This window comes from Oncorhynchus keta, chromosome 28 (assembly GCF_023373465.1).
Source record: "Oncorhynchus keta strain PuntledgeMale-10-30-2019 chromosome 28, Oket_V2, whole genome shotgun sequence".
Lineage (NCBI taxonomy): Eukaryota > Metazoa > Chordata > Actinopteri > Salmoniformes > Salmonidae > Oncorhynchus > Oncorhynchus keta.
Window position 1 is genome coordinate 72,391,618 of NC_068448.1, and position 21,611 is coordinate 72,413,228.

Sequence of the window (21,611 nt, forward strand, 5' to 3'; positions counted from 1 at the left end):
CACTTAAAGTCTTCCAGGTTTTCACCGTCCTTGTAAAGCCCAAGTTATTGTATTTCTTTGACAAAGTAATTTATAATGATTATTATTTATCTAGTCTTATTGTAAAAGCAGGTGAGCTGGTTCTAGTCTTATTGTAAAAGCAGGTGAGCTGGTTCTAGTCTTATTGTAAAAGCAGGTGAGCTGGTTCTAGTCTTTATGTAAAAGCAGGTGAGCTGGTTCTGGTCTTTATATAAAAGCAGGTGAGCTGGTTCTCGTCTTATTGTAAAAGCAGGTGAGCTGGTTCTGGTCTTATTGTAAAAGCAGGTGAGCTGGTTCTAGTCTTATTGTAAAAGCAGGTGAGCTGGTTCTAGTCTTATTGTAAAAGCAGGTAAGCTGTTTCTAGTCTTTATATAAAAGCAGGTGAGCTGGTTCTAGTCTTTATATAAAAGCAGGTGAGCTGGTTCTGGTCTTTATGTAAAAGCAGGTGAGCTGGTTCTAGTCTTTATATAAAAGCAGGTGAGCTGGTTCTAGTCTTTATATAAAAGCAGGTGAGCTGGTTCTAGTCTTAATGTAAAAGCAGGTGAGCTGGTTCTGGTCTTTATGTAAAAGCAGGTGAGCTGATTCCAGTCTTTGTGTAAAAGCAGGTGAGCTGGTTCTAGTCTTTACATAAAAGCAGGTGAGCTGGTTCTAGTCTTATAAGCAGGTGAGCTGGTTCTGGTCTTTATGTAAAAGCAGGTGAGCTGGTTCTGGTCTTTATGTAAAAGCAGGTGAGCTGGTTCTAGTCTTAATGTAAAAGCAGGTGAGCTGGTTCTGGTCTTTATCTAAAAGCAGGTGAGCTGATTCCAGTCTTTATGTAAAAGCAGGTGAGCTGATTCTAGTCTTTATGTAAAAGAAGGTGAGCTGGTTCTGGTCTTTATGTAAAAGCAGGTGAGCTGGTTCTAGTCTTAATGTAAAAGCAGGTGAGCTGGTTCTGGTCTTTATGTAAAAGCAGGTGAGCTGATTCCAGTCTTTATGTAAAAGCAGGTGAGCTGATTCTAGTCTTTATGTAAAAGCAGGTGAGCTGGTTCTAGTCTTTATGTAAAAGCAGGTGAGTTGGTTCTAGTCTTTATGTAAAAGCAGGTGAGCTGGTTCTAGTCTTTATGTACAGTGCCTTGCGAAAGTATTCGGCCCCCTTGAACTTTGCGACCTTTTGCCACATTTCAGGCTTCAAACATAAAGATATAAAACTGTATTTTTTTGTGAAGAATTAACAATAAGTGGGACACAATCATGAAGTGGAACGACATTTATTGGATATTTAAAACTTTTTTCAAAAACTGAAAAATTATTCAGCCCCTTTACTTTCAGTGCAGCAAACTCTCTCCAGAAGTTCAGTGAGGATCTCTGAATGATCCAATGTTGACCTAAATGACTAATGATGATAAATACAATCCACCTGTGTGTAATCAAGTCTCCGTATAAATGCACCTGCACTGTGATATTCTCAGAGGTCCGTTAAAAGCGCAGAGAGCATCATGAAGAACAAGGAACACACTAGGCAGGTCCGAGATACTGTTGTGAAGAAGTTTAAAGCCGGATTTGGATACAAAAAGATTTCCCAAGCTTGAAACATCCCAAGGAGCACTGTGCAAGCGATAATATTGAAATGGAAGGAGTATCAGACCACTGCAAATCTACCAAGACCTGGCCGTCCCTCTAAACTTTCAGCTCATACAAAGAGAAGACTGATCAGAGATGCAGCCAAGAGGCCCATGATCCCTCTGGATGTACTGCAGAGATCTACAGCTGAGGTGAAAGACTCTGTCCACAGGACAACAATCAGTCGTATATTGCACAAATCTGGCCTTTATGGAAGAGTGGCAAGAAGAAAGCCATTTCTTAAAGATATCCATAAAAAGTGTCGTTTAAAGTTTGCCACAAGCCACCTGGGAGACACACCAAACATGTGGAAGAAGGTGCTCTGGTCAGATGAAACCAAAATTGAACTTTTTGGCAACAATGCAAAACGTTATGTTTGGTGTTAAAGCAACACAGCTCATCACCCTGAATACACCATCCCCACTGTCAAACATGGTGGTGGCAGCATCATGGTTTGGGCCTGCTTTTCTTCAGCAGGGACAGGGAAGATGGTTAAAATTGATGGGAAGATGGAGGGAACCAAATACAGGACCATTCTGGAAGAAAACCTGATGGAGTCTGCAAAAGACCTGAAACTGGGACGGAGATTTGTCTTCCAACAAGACTATGATCCAAAACATAAAGCAAAATCTACAATGGAATGGTTCAAAAGTAAACATATCCAGGTGTTAGAATGGCCAAGTCAAAGTCCAGACCTGAATCCAATCGAGAATCTGTGGAAAGAACTGAAAACTGCTGTTCACAAATGCTCTCCATCCAACCTCACTGAGCTCGAGCTGTTTTGCAAGGAGGAATGGGGAAAAAAATCAGTCTCTTGATGTGCAAAACTGATAGAGACATACCCCAAGCGACTTACAGCTGTAATCGCAGCAAAAGGTGGCGCTACAAAGTATTAACTTAAGGGGGCTGAATAATTTTGCACCCCCAATTTTTCAGTTTTTGATTTGTTAAAAAAGTTTGAAATATCCAATAAATGTCGTTACACTTCATGATTGTGTCCCACTTGTTGATGATTCTTCACAAAAAAATAGTTTTATATCTTTGTTTGAAGCCTGAAATGTGGCAAAAGGTCGCAAAGTTCAAGGGGGCCGAATACTTTCGCAAGGCACTGTAAAAGCAGGTGAGCTGGTTCTACTCCTTTTGGCCATTTTCTGGTGTTTTGTGTTGGAAAACAAAGCAGTTTGAGCATTACAATTCAACCCTGTTACCAATAGATAGACAGGCATTTTATTTAATTTTTTACAATTTCCTTTTTTGTTGTGAAGCTTGCATTCATTCAACAAGCTTCCATTCCCCCTATCACAAGGGGATTTACGTCTGATTTCAAATGAAATTGTCAACCCTGTTACTATATTTGGCACTTACTGTAGTCCGTTTGTTTTTTTGTTTTTTTAATCATTAAATTGAACATGTTATCTTTATGACAGAATGTTCAAATTAAACTTCACCAAGTTCATCTACCCAAAAGGGACTCGTTCCGTGGAACGACCCAGTGGCATGGGTAGCATACTGTATGAGTGAATAGGGCAGGGTTATGGATTCCACTGGTTTGTTAGTGGTGCATATAATTTCACTATTAATTAGTTGGTTCCATTGGCTCAGTTGGTTTCAAGCTTGGTGCTTCCATTACTACAGCTGTGGGTTCATTTTGGCTTAGTTGTTCCATGTCTGAAATGTACCTCAAATTCAATGACATTTTTTCCAGACTGTGAAAGGAGGCATCTCGGAAACCAGGATCGAGAAGAGAATCGTAATCTCGGGTGATGCAGACATTGACCATGACGAGGTAAAAGGATATACAGTTCGTTCCCTCTTACACTGTGTGTCCTCTAGAACGCATCCTAAGTATCCTTACAGCTACTAAATAGGCTTAGCTATTTTAACAAGGTGATTGGTAACTGGAGACATTGCTGATGTCAAGGTATTCGGTCCCCTACCCAACGAACAAACTGGTGGCAAAGACATCATTATGCCGTCTTTTATGATGTCATGGTCCGGCTGTATACTAGTTGTAACAAGTTTTGTTATCGTTTTTTTAATAACCAGAAAAATACATATTTATCTGGTTATAAACTGACCAGGTAACAATATAAAGTATTTTCGATGATGTCTTAAAGTCGTTGTTCACATAGTGATGGAGGTGTTCACAACCACATAGTGACGGAGGTGTTCTCACACACACACAGTGACGGGGGTGTTCTCACACACACAGTGATGGAGGTGTTCTCACACACACACAGTGACGGAGGTGTTCTCACACACACACAGTGACGGAGGTGTTCTCACACACACACAGTGACGGAGGTGTTCTCACACACAGTGATGGAGGTGTTCTCACACACAGTGACGGAGGTGTTCTCACACACACAGTGATGGAGGTGTTCTCACACACAGTGACGGAGGTGTTCTCACACACACACAGTGATGGGGGTGTTCTCACACACAGTGACGGAGGTGTTCTCACACACACAGTGATGGAGGTGTTCTCACACACAGTGACGGAGGTGTTCTCACACACAGTGATGGAGGTGTTCTCACACACAGTGACGGAGGTGTTCTCACACACACAGTGATGGAGGTGTTCTTACACACAGTGACGGAGGTGTTCTCACACACAGTGACGGAGGTGTTCTTACACACAGTGACGGAGGTGTTCTTACACACAGTGATGGAGGTGTTCTCACACACAGTGATGGAGGTGTTCTCACACACAGTGATGGAGGTGTTCTCACACACAGTGATGGAGGTGTTCTCACACACAGTGATGGAGGTGTTCTCACACACAGTGACGGAGGTGTTCTCACACACAGTGATGGAGGTGTTCTCACACACAGTGATGGAGGTGTTCTCACACACAGTGACGGAGGTGTTCTCACACACAGTGATGGAGGTGTTCTCACACACAGTGATGGAGGTGTTCTCACACACAGTGATGGAGGTGTTCTCACACACAGTGATGGAGGTGTTCTCACACACAGTGATGGAGGTGTTCTCACACACAGTGACGGAGGTGTTCTCACACACAGTGATGGAGGTGTTCTCACACACAGTGATGGAGGTGTTCTCACACACAGTGATGGAGGTGTTCTCACACACAGTGATGGAGGTGTTCTCACACACAGTGATGGAGGTGTTCTCACACACAGTGACGGAGGTGTTCTCACACACAGTGATGGAGGTGTTCTCACACACAGTGACGGAGGTGTTCTCACACACACAGTGATGGAGGTGTTCTTACACACAGTGACGGAGGTGTTCTCACACACAGTGACGGAGGTGTTCTTACACACAGTGACGGAGGTGTTCTCACACACAGTGATGGAGGTGTTCTCACACACAGTGATGGAGGTGTTCTCACACACAGTGATGGAGGTGTTCTCACACACAGTGATGGAGGTGTTCTCACACACAGTGATGGAGGTGTTCTCACACACAGTGATGGAGGTGTTCTCACACACAGTGATGGAGGTGTTCTTACACACAGTGATGGAGGTGTTCTCACACACAGTGACGGAGGTGTTCTCACACACAGTGACGGAGGTGTTCTCACACACACAGTGATGGGGGTGTTCTCACACACACAGTGACGGAGGTGTTCTCACACACACACAGTGATGGAGGTGTTCTCACACACACAGTGATGGAGGTGTTCTCACAAACACACAGTGACGGGGGTGTTCTCACACACAGTGACGGAGGTGTTCTCACACACACACGGTGACGGAGGTGTTCTTACACACAGTGATGGATGTGTTCTCACACACACAGTGATGGAGGTGTTCTCACACACAGTGACGGAGGTGTTCTCACACACAGTGACGGAGGTGTTCTCACACACAGTGACGGAGGTGTTCTCACACACAGTGACGGAGGTGTTCTCACACACAGTGATGGAGGTGTTCTCACACACAGTGATGGAGGTGTTCTCACACAGTGATGGAGGTGTTCTCACACACAGTGATGGAGGTGTTCTCACACACAGTGATGGAGGTGTTCTCACACACAGTGACGGAGGTGTTCTCACACACAGTGATGGAGGTGTTCTCACACACAGTGGTGGAGGTGTTCTCACACACAGTGATGGAGGTGTTCTCACACACAGTGATGGAGGTGTTCTCACACACAGTGATGGAGGTGTTCTCACACACAGTGATGGAGGTGTTCTCACACACAGTGACGGAGGTGTTCTCACACACAGTGATGGAGGTGTTCTCACACACAGTGACGGAGGTGTTCTCACACACACAGTGATGGAGGTGTTCTTACACACAGTGACGGAGGTGTTCTCACACACAGTGACGGAGGTGTTCTTACACACAGTGACGGAGGTGTTCTCACACACAGTGATGGAGGTGTTCTCACACACAGTGATGGAGGTGTTCTCACACACAGTGATGGAGGTGTTCTCACACACAGTGATGGAGGTGTTCTCACACACAGTGACGGAGGTGTTCTCACACACAGTGATGGAGGTGTTCTCACACACAGTGACGGAGGTGTTCTCACACACACAGTGATGGAGGTGTTCTTACACACAGTGACGGAGGTGTTCTCACACACAGTGACGGAGGTGTTCTTACACACAGTGACGGAGGTGTTCTCACACACAGTGATGGAGGTGTTCTCACACACAGTGATGGAGGTGTTCTCACACACAGTGATGGAGGTGTTCTCACACACAGTGATGGAGGTGTTCTCACACACAGTGATGGAGGTGTTCTCACACACAGTGATGGAGGTGTTCTCACACACAGTGATGGAGGTGTTCTTACACACAGTGATGGAGGTGTTCTCACACACAGTGACGGAGGTGTTCTCACACACAGTGACGGAGGTGTTCTCACACACACAGTGATGGGGTGTTCTCACACACACAGTGACGGAGGTGTTCTCACACACACACAGTGATGGAGGTGTTCTCACACACAGTGATGGAGGTGTTCTCACAAACACACAGTGACGGGGGTGTTCTCACACACAGTGACGGAGGTGTTCTCACACACACACGGTGACGGAGGTGTTCTTACACACAGTGATGGATGTGTTCTCACACACACAGTGATGGAGGTGTTCTCACACACAGTGACGGAGGTGTTCTCACACACAGTGACGGAGGTGTTCTCACACACAGTGACGGAGGTGTTCTCACACACAGTGACGGAGGTGTTCTCACACACAGTGATGGAGGTGTTCTCACACACAGTGATGGAGGTGTTCTCACACACAGTGATGGAGGTGTTCTCACACACAGTGATGGAGGTGTTCTCACACACAGTGATGGAGGTGTTCTCACACACAGTGACGGAGGTGTTCTCACACACAGTGATGGAGGTGTTCTCACACACAGTGGTGGAGGTGTTCTCACACACAGTGATGGAGGTGTTCTCACACACAGTGATGGAGGTGTTCTCACACACAGTGATGGAGGTGTTCTCACACACAGTGATGGAGGTGTTCTCACACACAGTGACGGAGGTGTTCTCACACACAGTGATGGAGGTGTTCTCACACACAGTGACGGAGGTGTTCTCACACACACAGTGATGGAGGTGTTCTTACACACAGTGACGGAGGTGTTCTCACACACAGTGACGGAGGTGTTCTTACACACAGTGACGGAGGTGTTCTCACACACAGTGATGGAGGTGTTCTCACACACAGTGATGGAGGTGTTCTCACACACAGTGATGGAGGTGTTCTCACACACAGTGATGGAGGTGTTCTCACACACAGTGATGGAGGTGTTTTCACACACAGTGATGGAGGTGTTCTCACACACAGTGATGGAGGTGTTCTCACACACAGTGATGGAGGTGTTCTCACACACAGTGATGGAGGTGTTCTCACACACAGTGATGGAGGTGTTCTCACACACAGTGATGGAGGTGTTCTCACACACAGTGACGGAGGTGTTCTCACACACAGTGACGGAGGTGTTCTCACACACACAGTGATGGGGGTGTTCTCACACACACAGTGACGGAGGTGTTCTCACACACACACAGTGATGGAGGTGTTCTCACACACACAGTGATGGAGGTGTTCTCACAAACACACAGTGACGGGGGTGTTCTCACACACAGTGACGGAGGTGTTCTCACACACACACGGTGACGGAGGTGTTCTTACACACAGTGATGGATGTGTTCTCACACACACAGTGATGGAGGTGTTCTCACACACAGTGACGGAGGTGTTCTCACACACAGTGACGGAGGTGTTCTCACACACAGTGACGGAGGTGTTCTCACACACAGTGACGGAGGTGTTCTCACACACACAGTGACGGAGGTGTTCTCACACACAGTGACGGAGGTGTTCTCACACACAGTGACGGAGGTGTTCTCACACACAGTGACGGAGGTGTTCTCACACACAGTGACGGAGGTGTTCTCACACACAGTGATGGAGGTGTTCTCACACACAGTGATGGAGGTGTTCTCACACACACACAGTGACGGAGGTGTTCTCACACACAGTGACGGAGGTGTTCTCACACACAGTGACGGAGGTGTTCTCACACACAGTGATGGAGGTGTTCTCACACACACACAGTGATGGAGGTGTTCTCACACACAGTGACGGAGGTGTTCTCACACACAGTGACGGAGGTGTTCTCACACACAGTGACGGAGGTGTTCTCACACAGAGTGACGGAGGTGTTCACAACCACATAGTGACGGATGTGTTCTCACACACAGTGATGGAGGTGGTCTCACACAAACAGTGATGGAGGTGTTCTCACACACAGTGACGCAGGTGTTCTCACACACAAACAGTGACGGAGGTGTTCTCACACACACACAGTGACGGAGGTGTTCTCACACACACACAGTGACGGAGGTGTTCTCACACACACAGTGACGGAGGTGTTCTCACACACACAGTGACGGAGGTGTTCTCACACACACAGTGATGGAGGTGTTCTCACACATAGTGACGGAGGTATACCCAATCACACTGTGAAGGAGGTATACCCAATCACACTGTGAAGGAGGTATACCCAATCACACTGTGAAGGAGGTATACCCAATCACACTGTGAAGGAGGTATACCCAATCACACTGTGAAGGAGGTATACCCAATCACACTGTGAAGGAGGTATACCCAATCACACTGTTAAGGAGGTATACCCAATCACACTGTGAAGGAGGTATACCCAATCACACTGTGAAGGAGGTATACCCAATCACACTGTGAAGGAGGTATACCCAATCACACTGTGAAGGAGGTATACCCAATCACACTGTGAAGGAGGTATACCCAATCACACTGTGAAGGAGGTATACCCAATCACACTGTGAAGGAGGTATACCCAACCACACTGTGACTAGTCCAACCCTTGCCCTTGTGATTCTGATCATGCCCATTCCACTTTCCTCTCTGTTTCCCTCCATGGGGTGTTTGGCATATTGTCTGTCTGTCTGTAGGCCTTGGCTCAGGCCATAAAGGAGGCCAAAAAGCAGCACCCTGACATGTCAGTGACCAAAGTAGTGGTCCACAAAGAGACTGAGATCACGCCTGAGGAGGGCGAAGAGTGACCGCAGGTAAGGGGACCACGTTGGTCGGTCAGTGACGGCTGGGTCTGGCTGGCAGGACACTGACAAGCAACCCCCTCCATTTCCTCCACATCCATCCTCTGCTTCTTGTGCTGTCTACAGTCACCGGCTTCCCCATAGGGCTGCTTGATGCTCAGCTTGCTGAACTAACTTGGGGCAGTTTCAACTTTCCACAGTCCTCTCCCTCTCCACAGTCAACTATAGTATAATGATACCGTCTGTGTGGATGGATGGATGGAGTCTCTCTCTCATATATATATATATATATACTGTATGGAGTCTCTATATACTGTATGGAGTCTCTATATATACTGTATGGAGTCTCTCTATATACTGTATGGAGTCTCTCTATATATACAGTATGGAGTCTCTCTATATACTGTATGGAGTCTCTATATACTGTATTGAGTCTCTCTCTCTATATACAGTATGGAGTCTCTCTCTCTATATACTGTATGGAGTCTCTCTATATATACTGTATGGAGTCTCTCTCTATATACTGTATGGAGTCTCTCTATGTACTGTATGGAGTCTCTCTATATACTGTATGGAGTCTCTCTATATACTGTATGGAGTCTCTCTATATATACTGTATGGGGTCTCTATATACACTGTATGGAGTCTATATATATATATACTGTATGGAGTCTCTATATATACTGTATGGAGTCTCTCTATATAATGTATGGAGTCTCTCTCTATATACTGTATGGAGTCTCTCTATATACTGTATGGAGTCTATATATATACTGTATGGAGTCTCTATATATATACTGTATGGAGTCTCTATATATATACTGTATGGAGTCTCTATATAATGTATGGAGTCTCTATATATACTGTATGGAGTCTCACTATATACTGTATGGAGTCTCTATATATACTGTATGGAGTCTATCTATATACTGTATGGAGTCTCTCTATATATACTGTATGGAGTCTCTATATATATTGTATGGAGTCTCTATATATACTGTATGGAGTCTCTATGTATACTGTATGGAGTCTCTCTATATACTGTATGGAGTCTATCTATATATACTCTATGGAGTCTCTCTATATACTGTATGGAGTCTCTCTATATACTGTATGGAGTCTCTCTCTATATATACTGTATGGAGTCTCTCTATATACTGTATGGAGTCTCTATATATACTGTGTGGTGTCTCTCTATATACTGTATGGAGTCTATCTATATATCCTCTATGGAGTCTCTTTATATACTGTATGGAGTCTCTATATATACTCTATGGAGTCTCTATATATACTGTATGAGGCTCTCTCTATATACTGTATGGAGTCTCTATATACTGTATGGAGTCTCTCTATATATACTGTATGGATTCTCTATATATACTGTATGGAGTCTCTATATACTGTATGGAGTCTCTCTATATACTGTATGGAGTCTCTCTATATACTGTATGGAGTCTCTATATACTGTATGGAGTCTCTATATATATACTGTATGGAGTCTCTATATAATGTATGGAGTCTCTATATATATACTGTATGGAGTCTCACTATATACTGTATGGCGTCTCTCTATATATACTGTATGGAGTCTATCTATATACTGTATGGAGTCTCTCTATATACTGTATGGAGTCTCTCTATATACTGTATGGAGTCTCTATATATACTGTATGGAGTCTCTCTATATACACTGTATGGAGTCTCTCTATATATATACTGTATGGAGTCTCTCTCTATATATACTGTATGGAGTCTCTATATATATACTGTATGGAGTCTCTATATATATACTGTATGGAGTCTCTGTATATACTGTATGGAGTCTCTATATATACTGTATGGAGTCTCTATATATACTGTATGGAGTCTCTATATATACTGTATGGAGTCTCTCTATATACTGTATGGAGTCTCTATATACTGTATGGAGTCTCTCTATATATACTGTATGGAATATCTATATATACTGTATGGAGTCTCTCTATATATACTGTATGGAATCTCTCTATATACTGTATGGAGTCTCTATATATACTGTATGGGGGCTCTATATATATACTGTATGGAGTAAATATATACTGTATGGAGTCTCTCTATATACTGTATGGAGTCTCTCTATATATATACTATATGGAGTCTATATATACTGTATGGAGTCTCTATATATATACTGTATGGAATCTCTATATACTGTATGGAGTCTCTATATATACTGTATGGAGTCTCTCTATATACTGTATGGAGTCTCTATATATACTGTATGCAGTCTCTCTATATACTGTATGGAGTCTCTATATATACTGTATGCAGTCTCTATATATACTGTATGGAGTCTCTCTATATACACTGTATGGAGTCTCTATATATATATACTGTATGGAGTCTCTCTCTATATATATATACTGTATGGAGTCTCTCTCTATATTGTATGGAGTCTCTCTATATACTGTATGGAGTCTCTCTATATACTGTATGCAGTCTCTCTATATACTGTATGGAGTCTCTCTATAGCCTTCCATGGCTGGCTTCTGTGCCTGTGATGGCTGCTCTGGAAATGTTATTGGTGCTAATGTTTGCATTTCCTTTCAGCTTCTCATACCATTATTGACAATAAGCAATTAAAACGTTGTGTGTTTGCTATTTATTTCTTACTGTCTTGTCTAAATTTCACGTTTGGTTTTGATTGTCTATATAATTATCTCTGTTATCTCTGGTAGTGTTCAGAGCGTACTGGTTTTCATACTGCCAGTTTGTCTCATTCCTATCAAACGAGGGGTTACTTGATGAGTGTGTTGGTCTACATTATATCATTATTTACCCTCTTTCTGGTTATTAGGGCATGATGCTCAAGAGAGACACCAGTTTACATTTCTTATTGTCAAAGTTTCTATACGCTGTAGTAGAGACATATTGCTTGGCAGAGGCTGTCTAGTCTATTAACCCTTTAAAATAAATGGTCATGTCTTAGCATGCAGCTTGTCTGAATCTGTGTCTGATAAGTGTTGGTTTAGATGAAAAGGGTTCTCCTGCTGATAACAAACAAACCATTGACTGCCATTCCCACGACCTCTGGTATTCACACGACCTCTGCCATTCACACGACCTCTGCCATTCACACGACCTCTGGTATTCACACGACCTCTGGCATTCACACGACCTCTGCCATTCACACGACCTCTGCCATTCACATGACCTCTGGTATTCACACGACCTCTGGCATTGCCACGACATCTGCCATTCACACGACCTCTGCCATTCCCACGACCTCTGCCATTCACACGACCTCTGCCATTCACACGACCTCTGCCATTCACACGACCTCTGGCATTCACACAACCTCTGGCATTCACACGACCTCTGGCATTCACACGACCTCTGCCATTCACACGACCTCTGCCATTCACACGACCTCTGGTATTCACACGACCTCTGGCATTGCCACGACCTCTGGCATTGCCACGACCTCTGCCATTCCCACGACCTCTGCCATTCACACGACCTCTGCCATTCACACGACCTCTGGCATTCACATGACCTCTGGCATTCCCACGACCCCTGGCATTCCCACGACCTCTGGTATTCACACGACCTCTGATATTCACACGACCTCTGCCATTCACACGACCTCTGGTATTCACACGACCTCTGCCATTCACACGACCTCTGATATTCACACGACCTCTGAAATTCACATGACCTCTCTCATGCTATTCTTCTTATCTTCAATCATAACAGCTGCAATAACATAAAACATTTCCTTTTTTCCATCCTTCTGAAAAATATGTACCTTCAACAAGAATGGGAGTGTTCATCTGTTTCATCTAAGCACGTGCTCTGTAACGATACTCTCTCTCTCTTTCAGGTGTGACGGGTCACCGGGTTCACCAACGTTTCGGGAGCATTCTGTTAACGTTACTTCACGCTGTTCAGAGTACGGGACACAAGCAGGATAGTGGCGTTGCCAACAGACAGCACCCCACTGTAGCAGACACTAATACTGCATCCAACCACTACTGAACTAACCTCATCCACCCACACTCCCTCACTCACTCACCATCACTACTGGCAAACACAGACCTCCAAAGCTACCTTCATAGGAGCATGTATACTGCATGAAAAGGGAACAATTCTGCATTTTTGTAAAAGAAAAAATAACAATATATCAAAAGTTCTACATGTTTTACTTGACCTGTAAACTCAGACTCAAAGGTTTAAGAATGTATGTGATGAGAGTTAAGATAGTATAGATCATTATGTTGTATTTATTATCAAACTGCTCACTTGGAAACATGTATAATAGTAGGCTATGATGGCACAATATTTATCCACGCAATAGATGTGGCATTCATCTTGTCAGAAGTCCCCTTATTTATCCCAAATGCTGATTTTATCCAATTTTACAAAGAGTATTCCCTTTAAAAAGACAACAATAATATCTATGGTACTGGTACATGCATTTGCTTAGTAGGTCATCCATGCTCAAAGATGATTTTGTTGTTTTTACTTGTAAATATGCTTATTTGGTTTTCATTAATTACAAGGTGAGGATGAGGATGATGAGGCAAAATATTGTAGAAGCGTTAGTTAGCAGGAAAAGTTCAACAGACTCCATTACTGTGACCTCTGAGGTGATTAAGAAACCCCTTATTATACAGTATGTGTCTTCACACTGTGGATTATACTTTCTTGTTGGCTTGTATCTGAAATTATACCCTATTCCACATGGGCTCTGGTCAAAAGTAGTGTACTATATAGGGAATATGATGCAATTTTAGATACATAATTGTTTAGACACATTCTTAAAGGAAAACTCCACCCAAAAACAATATTTTGGTATGTGTTTCATTAGTCCATTGTTGACACAGTCCCAACATGTTTTGCTTGTCAGCAATCAAGTTTTCAACATATGTAACTTTGAAAATACAGAAATCATCCCTATATGAAACATTTTGCATCACAGGGTGCAAAATGCATCATACAGGGATGATTTCTGTATTTTGAAGGTTACATATCTTGAAAACTTGATTTTTGACAAGCAAAACATTTTGGAACTATGTCAACAATGGACTAATAAATGTTTTAAAATGTTGTTGTTTTTTTTAGGGAGGGGGGGGTGGGGGATTTTCCTTTAAGTCCTACCCAGAATCCTCCTCATCCCTGTGTGGCACATCCAAGCCTTAAAATTGTGCAGAATGGGCAGACAACAACCTCAAGTACAAGCCTGCAGTGTGTGTTTGTGTGCTTGGTTTCTCCCACACAGAGGCATCATGCCCAATCGAACTTGAGCTGGCACTATCGGGTGGCACATGCCCCCCTCAATATCATCCACTGGGATGAGAATACATAATTAGCAGTGTCTTATAGAATGAATATTAAGACACACACACACACACATACATATATATATATATATATATATATATATATATATATATATATATATATATATATATATATATATATATATATTCGGTCATCAGTGACCCCTCAGAGATATTGGGATCATGATGCCTCTGATCCCACCTCTTCAAATCATCAGCTGTGAAAACCGTCCTTGTTGAATGTGTTTCCCACAAGATAAATAAATGGATAAATACAGTTTGTTGGATCTATTTTTTATTTTTTTTTGTCATTCGCTGAAAATGTATTGGTGGTTGTGCTCTCATAAACTCTAAAGTGAAGCCATTTACAGTATCCCAGAGTGAGACTAGCCCACTACTCTCTTTTTTCTTCTAACAAGCTACTAGTTATTTCACAAAAGGAACACCATTAGAAGGAAAGGCGTGACAAAATGGCTGATTGTACTTTCACTGAACACAAGTGCAGAGTCCGGTTACAGTCATGTGTTGCAAGTTAAGGTGTAAATCACGTTGGTTGTGTGTGACAGACTAGTAATGTTCCTAACCAAGCCAAATGTCCATCAACAAGACAGTTACTGTGAATTATGCATTTGAGAAGCAGTGTTTTGGTGGGGAAACTGAAATGTAATATGATAATTAAGTTCCACAACAGTATTGTCTAGAGGGACCTAACCAGTCAGAAACTAGGGCGTCTACTCAAGAAGCATCTCGGAGTAGGAGGGCTACCTAGGAGTGTTACCTAGGAGTGTTACCTAGGAGTGTTACCTAGGAGTGCTACCTAGGAGTGTTACCTAGGAGTGTTACCTAGGAGTGCTACCTAGGAGTGTTACCTAGGAGTGTTACCTAGGAGTGTTACCTAGGAGTGTTACCTAGGAGTGTTACCTAGGAGTGCTACCTAGGAGTGTTACCTAGGAGTGCTACCTAGGAGTGTTACCTAGGAGTGTTACCTAGGAGTGTTACCTAGGAGTGTTACCTAGGAGTGCTACCTAGGAGTGTTACCTAGGAGTGTTACCTAGGAGTGTTACCTAGGAGTGTTACCTAGGAGTGCTACCTAGGAGTGTTACCTAGGAGTGCTACCTAGGAGTGTTACCTAGGAGTGTTACCTAGGAGTGTTACCTAGGAGTGTTACCTAGGAGTGCTACCTAGGAGTGTTACCTAGGAGTGTTACCTATGAGTGTTACCTAGGAGTGCTACCTCAGCTGCTTTGTGATCCCCCTGCTCAAAGGATGCTGGATGATTATAACTGTTTGTCCTGAAGTTAGCCTTTTGAATCATAGATGTGTTGGAGTGTACAGTACTGTACACGTGTTAAGTGTTTATACATTATATAGAAATGTTTCAAATGTGTCTTCGGCTTTGCAAAATTGTTTTGAGTATTTCAAACGGATCATTAGGCAAAGGCAGTTGTTGACTACCCAGTAGCCACAATGTATTTTCAATTACAGATTTGACCTTTCAGAGCATATTGAATCTGGCGTTCCTCTAATTCAAAGTGAAACTATACCAATGGAACATGAAGTCAACTGTGAAGGCTTAGGGTAGGCACAGCTGCTCTGGCATGAAGCAGATGGGGCCATAGTGCCCACTGCCAATGGCTGTATAAGCATCACATTCACTATTCTAACTCTGAACACAAACCATGACAATTATCTATTGATGGTGCAATCCAAACCTTCAAGAGATGTGCAGCATTGTTAAATAACCAAATGACATTTACAGAAATATTACATTAATTAACATCTCTGGGATATAAAACAGGGAATCATTATGCGAGGTGGCATCTCCAATTAGCATTAATTATTGCATTGCAGTAGAGACTGAAAGAAAATTGCTTTAATGTAATTTGGGCATATACATTTAGAATACCGCTAAAGGGAACCATGGCATCATTAATAGCCGATATCCAACATCCCATTACAATTGAGGACCATAAGAAAATGGAAATTAGCCTAATAAATCCATTTAGGGCTACATTCCTTGTAAAAAAAATGTTTTTAAGTTTCTCGATATGGATCATTAATTATTAAAACGATGTTGTAAAATCAATATTTGATGGGGTATTCCATCAAATTATTATCGGTGGGCCATGTCAAACGCTCCAGTTTGACACTCAGTGGGTGAAACTGGCTAAAATGATTGAGGGTCAGTGCTATTAGAGATCCTTGAGACGTCCCTACCCTAAACCCTAACAATAATCCTTATCTAGCCTTAACCTTGAACCTTACCTTAACCATTTGAAATATGAACTTCAATGGGGGTAGGGACTACCAAGGACTCTGGATTGCACGGAATAATTATTGAATCGCTCTGTAGAATCTCGATAAAAAGCGCACTCGCTTCCCGCTCGTGACAGTAGCTTTCGCGCCCCAAATCTACTCTCGTTTTCCTTCTAGGTTCGCGCTCCAGAGACTTCTTATCAGTAATTTGCGTAAGCACAGTGTGGTTTCTGCTTTTTGTGTTGTATTTACGCTTTGAGCGCAGGCGGAAACATTTACAATTGACGTACGTACGCGCAAAATCACTTGCATGCTGCAGTTCCGTGCTGGCGCAGCGCGTCCTTCCGCTTATGCTCGTCCTCAGGCCAACAACACACAAAGTGTATTATTCCCTTTTGACTGCTTGACATATATCGGAGACGTCCTCAAGGGGACGACATATTGTACTACAGGTAAGAAACGTATTTTTTTAGCGAATCAGATCGATTTCCGAAATATTGCATAATGTTTAACCAAGATGCCTGCGCGCTCACGGTTTCAGCAAAAGCTCGAGTTCGTCATTTCAGGAGAGTTCATGGCTGCTCGGGCATTTTCCATGTTAGTGTTACGGGCGCTTCCTCGCGCGCTTGTGGCTAGTCAGATACACAACCCTTCTCTCCCCACCGTTCAGAATGAGACAGATTGTTGTGTTGTCATTGACATAAATTACGATTTTACAACCAAAAGCAACATCGTATTTATGTTCTGTTGAAAACAATACGTGTATAAGCATAGCTAATAGCTAGCTAAAGGTGAGCAAAATAGGCTAGCTAACGTTAGCCAGTTAACGTTAGTGACACCCCCAAATCTAAAGCTATATTGCTAGCTTTCCCAATCGGTTTACTGTATGCATGCAAATTCATTTGCCAATGAATTGGCTGTACGACATTGAGATGTATTGCTATGCAAGCATGCATTCATAATGTAGCCAATTTAAATTTGCAACGTTATATAATTTATGATTTTCTGGGTTGAAAATGATCGAAGTCTAAGACATTCAATTGATGGGCGATTGTATCTGCCTAGATTGAATGTACTAAAATAATTTGGCCACCACAAACCTTGATTAATTGATTATATTTCGTTAAAAAAAAACATGAAATGATTCAACAATGTGCCTATTTCCCTCTGGTCATGTGATCCATGTCGGGAGGGGATGGTAAACTAGTTATCTAAATAATCAAATCAAATGCTATGGGTCGCGTACACATGTTTAGCAGGTGCAGCGAAATGTTTATATTTCTAGCTCCAACAGTGTAGTAATACCTAACAATACATACAAATCCTAAAACTGAATACATATCATTGCATATAGGCTACTAGTAACGCTTTCCTATCCACATAGATTACTACATGTATGAGGTTGATATGATAATAAATGATCAAACAAAACATAGCTTTTTATTCAGACCCACAACAGCCACGATGGTGTCATCCAGAGAAACATCATATATCTGGCCATGACACACACAGTGCAGGAGTGGGGCGGCAGGGTAGCCTAGTGGTTGGACTAGTAGCCGAAAGGTTGCAAGTTCAAATCCCCGAGCTGACCTGGCGGGTAACCCACTGTTCCTAGGCCGTCATTGAAAATAAGAATTTGTTCTTAACTGACTTGCCTAGTAAAATAAAAAGGAGCTAATCATTCGCAATGTGGTTAATGTTTTAGGATATTATGACCAGATTGCTTTCGGCTTATTTCCCAATGGTTCCGAGTGAAATGTATCCACAGACATCTAACAACATTCTTTATATTGTTCCAGAATATCAATCCAAGATGTCAGAGACCGTGAAGTACATGGATGATGAACACAAGACCATCTTCCTGAAGATACTGAATGAGCAACGGTTGGAGGGTGAACACTGTGACATCGCGGTGGTGGTTGAAGATGTGAAGTTCAGGGCGCACCGCTGTGTGCTGGCAGCGTGTAGCAAATACTTCAAAAGGCTGTTCAAGAAGCATGAAGTCGACAACTCCTCAGTCATAGAAATCGACTTCATCCGCTCAGACATCTTCGAGGAAGTGTTGAACTACATGTACACGGCCAAGATTTCTGTGAAGATAAAGGATGTGAATTTGATGATTTCTTCAGGCCAAATACTCGGAATCCGTTTTCTGGACAAACTCTGTTCACAGAAGCGTGACATGTCCACTGAAGAAAGGAACGGCCAAAATGACAAACCCTTTCCCTGTGATATTCTCAAAATGGCTCTCCCTACTGATGACCCTACATTGGGCCAGGATAACGACTTGCAGGTGCTAGGTGACCATGACGACACCCCTACTGACGACCTTGTGGAAGAGCCAATGACTAATCACGACTTGGACAAATCGCCCAACACGGCATTGAGAGTGACGGAGGCCATTCTCAAAGAATGGCCTCCTGCCAATGAGGACGTGCACAAGGTGAGCTGTTACGACCAGGATGTGGAACCCATGGACACGGAGCAAAAAGACCTGGCGGGTCACACCACAACAACCTTAGCGTTCGCTGACAGCATCGGCGAGGTGAAGGACGAGCAGCCCCCCGGTTGGACCACAGCCACGACGGACATGAAGTTTGAGTACCTCCTCTACGGCCAACGGGAACAGCTCGCCTGCCAGATCTGTGGAAAGACCTTCATCGACGAGAACCGTTTGAAGAAACACGAAAAGCTGCACTCGGCCGAACGTCCGTTCATCTGTGAAATCTGCAGCAAAGCCTTCACTACCCAGGCTCACCTGAAGGAGCATCTGAAGATCCACACAGGCTTCAAGCCCTACCGCTGCGACGTGTGTGGCAAGTCCTTCATCCGAGCGCCTGACCTCAAGAAGCACGAGCGGGTCCACAGCAACGAGCGTCCCTTCGGCTGCCAGATGTGCGACAAGGCCTTCAAGCACAAGTCCCACCTGAAGGACCACGAGAGGCGCCACAGGGGCGAGAAGCCTTTCGTCTGCAGCTCGTGCACCAAGGCCTTTGCTAAAGCCTCAGACCTAAAGAGACATGAAAACAACATGCACAGCGAGAGGAAGCAGATGCCGCCCAGCGCCCTGCAGACCGAAACTGAACAGCTGCAGGCAGCAGCCATGGCTGCCGAGGCCGAGCAACAACTGGACTCCATAGCGTGCTCATAGCACACAACGTTTTGTGACATTACCTTACTGGTCATGGACATCTTGAGAACAATCTGAGTTTTTTGATGATGTTTAATTTTGTATTTTCTTTTTGGGAGGCCGACAAACTCCAATAATCAGATAGAGTTGATGTTGATCATTTTTCTCGAGAACATAGTGAAATAAGATAGGATTTGACTGCATTCATTTATTTTTTGATTTATTTCACGTGATTTAGGCTTTGCTCGCACTTGATTATATTGTAATGGTTAACTCATTTTTGGGGGTATTAATTAAAATATGTTTGTGTAAATGTTATGGCAGCGTTATGGATATAAATGCTACGACTACTGCCTCTACTCGGTTTTGGTTGTCAATATATTACTGCTGTTATACAGTACTGGTTTTATCAAGAAAACTGGAAATTTAATGTTTGATTTGTAAAAATGTATGGAAAAAAATATTATAAACCACAACATTTTTTATGGTTAACTATTCTACAGCATCACATACACAAGTCTTACTGTAATTGACATCGAAATATGTGTTGCTTGAATAAACATGGTAGCCTTAACTGCCAACAAATCATCAATCTATTGTCTTTTACATTATTTTTGGAAATACATTATAGCTTTAATTTGTGTAGACTAGCCTATGTTTGCATGGATTGACATGTCCCAAAAAATATATAGTATTGGGAAGTAGTGAACTACATGTTGTTCAACTAGTCATTTAACTACATTTTGCAGTAGCTTTTTGGTAGTTGAACTAAATAAAAATATAGGTTGGGTTTTCAGTAGTTAATTTATTTTTTGCCATGTAGCAGTGTAGCTAACTACTGGAACTACACACTACTGTTTTACCATGTAGCGGTGTAGCTAACTACTGGAACTACACACTACTGTTTTACCATGTAGCGGTGTAGCTAACTACTGGAACTACACACTACTGTTTTACCATGTAGCGGTGTAGCTAACTACTGGAACTACACACTACTGTTTTACCATGTAGCGGTGTAGCTAACTACTGGAACTACACACTACTGTTTTACCATGTAGCGGTGTAGCTAACTACTGGAACTACACACTACTGTTTTGCCGTGTAGCTAACTACTGGAACTATACACTACTGGTTTACCATGTAGCAGTGTAGCTAACTACTGGAATTACACACTATTGTCTTGCCATGTAGCGGTGTAGCTAACTACTGGAACTACACACTACTTTTTTTGCTTAAATAAAATATAGGGGAAGTAGGCAAGAATTTCCTTTATTTTTCAGCATCAGACCTGCCTAATTCTCCCTTGAAACAGTTTTTGTTTTTAATAGGCTAAATGACACATTCTGTTAAAAACATCTGAATCCAGAGTGATCTTTTCTTGCAATTTGTAGCCTATGACTTGAGATTTAGATATGCTAATTCATCACTAAGTAGTTTGGACTTTAGTTAACTATATTTGATTTATTTTCAGAGTAGCTTCCCCAGCACCACTATTAATGCAGTGTTGTAAAGTACTTAAGGTAAAATACTTTAAAGTACTACTTAAGTATTTTTTTGAGGAATCTGTACTTTACTATTTATATTTATGACAACTTTTACTTTTACTTCACGACATTCCTAAAGAAAATATTGTACTTTTACTCCATACATTTTTACCTGATACCCAAAAGTACTTGTTATATTTTGAATGCTTAGCAGGACAGGAAAATGGTCTACCACACAGACTCATCAACATTTGGTCATCCCTGCTGCC

The 21,611-nt window shown here is 42.8% G+C and overlaps 2 protein-coding genes across 3 annotated transcripts in view; both read left to right on the top strand.

Annotated features, from left to right (window-relative positions):
* The window catches only part of LOC118380813 (band 4.1-like protein 3), a 19,441-nt gene extending 5,330 nt beyond the window's left edge, over positions 1-14,111 (top strand). The window contains exons 5-7 of the mRNA XM_052484248.1: positions 3,323-3,403; positions 9,048-9,164; positions 13,015-14,111. Of these exons, the coding sequence (XP_052340208.1) occupies positions 3,323-3,403; positions 9,048-9,158 (192 nt within the window). The 3' untranslated portion in view covers positions 9,159-9,164; positions 13,015-14,111. The remainder of the gene's footprint in view (positions 1-3,322; positions 3,404-9,047; positions 9,165-13,014) is intronic.
* A 2,759-nt stretch (positions 14,112-16,870) lies between these two features.
* LOC118372621 (zinc finger and BTB domain-containing protein 14-like) lies at positions 16,871-20,450 on the top strand. 2 transcript variants are annotated; one of them, XM_035758559.2, is made up of 2 exons: positions 16,871-17,180; positions 18,528-20,450. In XM_035758559.2, the coding sequence occupies exons 1-2, from the start codon at positions 17,039-17,041 to the stop codon at positions 19,877-19,879; spliced, it is 1,494 nt and encodes a 497-aa protein (XP_035614452.1). In that variant the 5' UTR covers positions 16,871-17,038; the 3' UTR covers positions 19,880-20,450. The 2 variants fall into 2 exon arrangements, with proteins under 2 accessions (XP_035614452.1, XP_035614453.1); XM_035758560.2 differs by lacking the exon at positions 16,871-17,180 and adding an exon at positions 17,335-17,519.
* The last annotated feature ends 1,161 nt before the right edge of the window (positions 20,451-21,611 follow it).

What these genes read in the sequence shown, in the direction of transcription:
- LOC118372621 (XM_035758559.2), top strand. Translation starts at nt 17,039, where the DNA reads ATGCTGCAGTTCCGTGCTGGCGCAGCGCGTCCTTCCGCTTATGCTCGT. An exon ending in GACGACATATTGTACTACAG is followed by an intron (nt 17,181 to 18,527) that starts GTAAGAAACGTA and finishes ATATTGTTCCAG; the next exon opens with AATATCAATCCAAGATGTCA.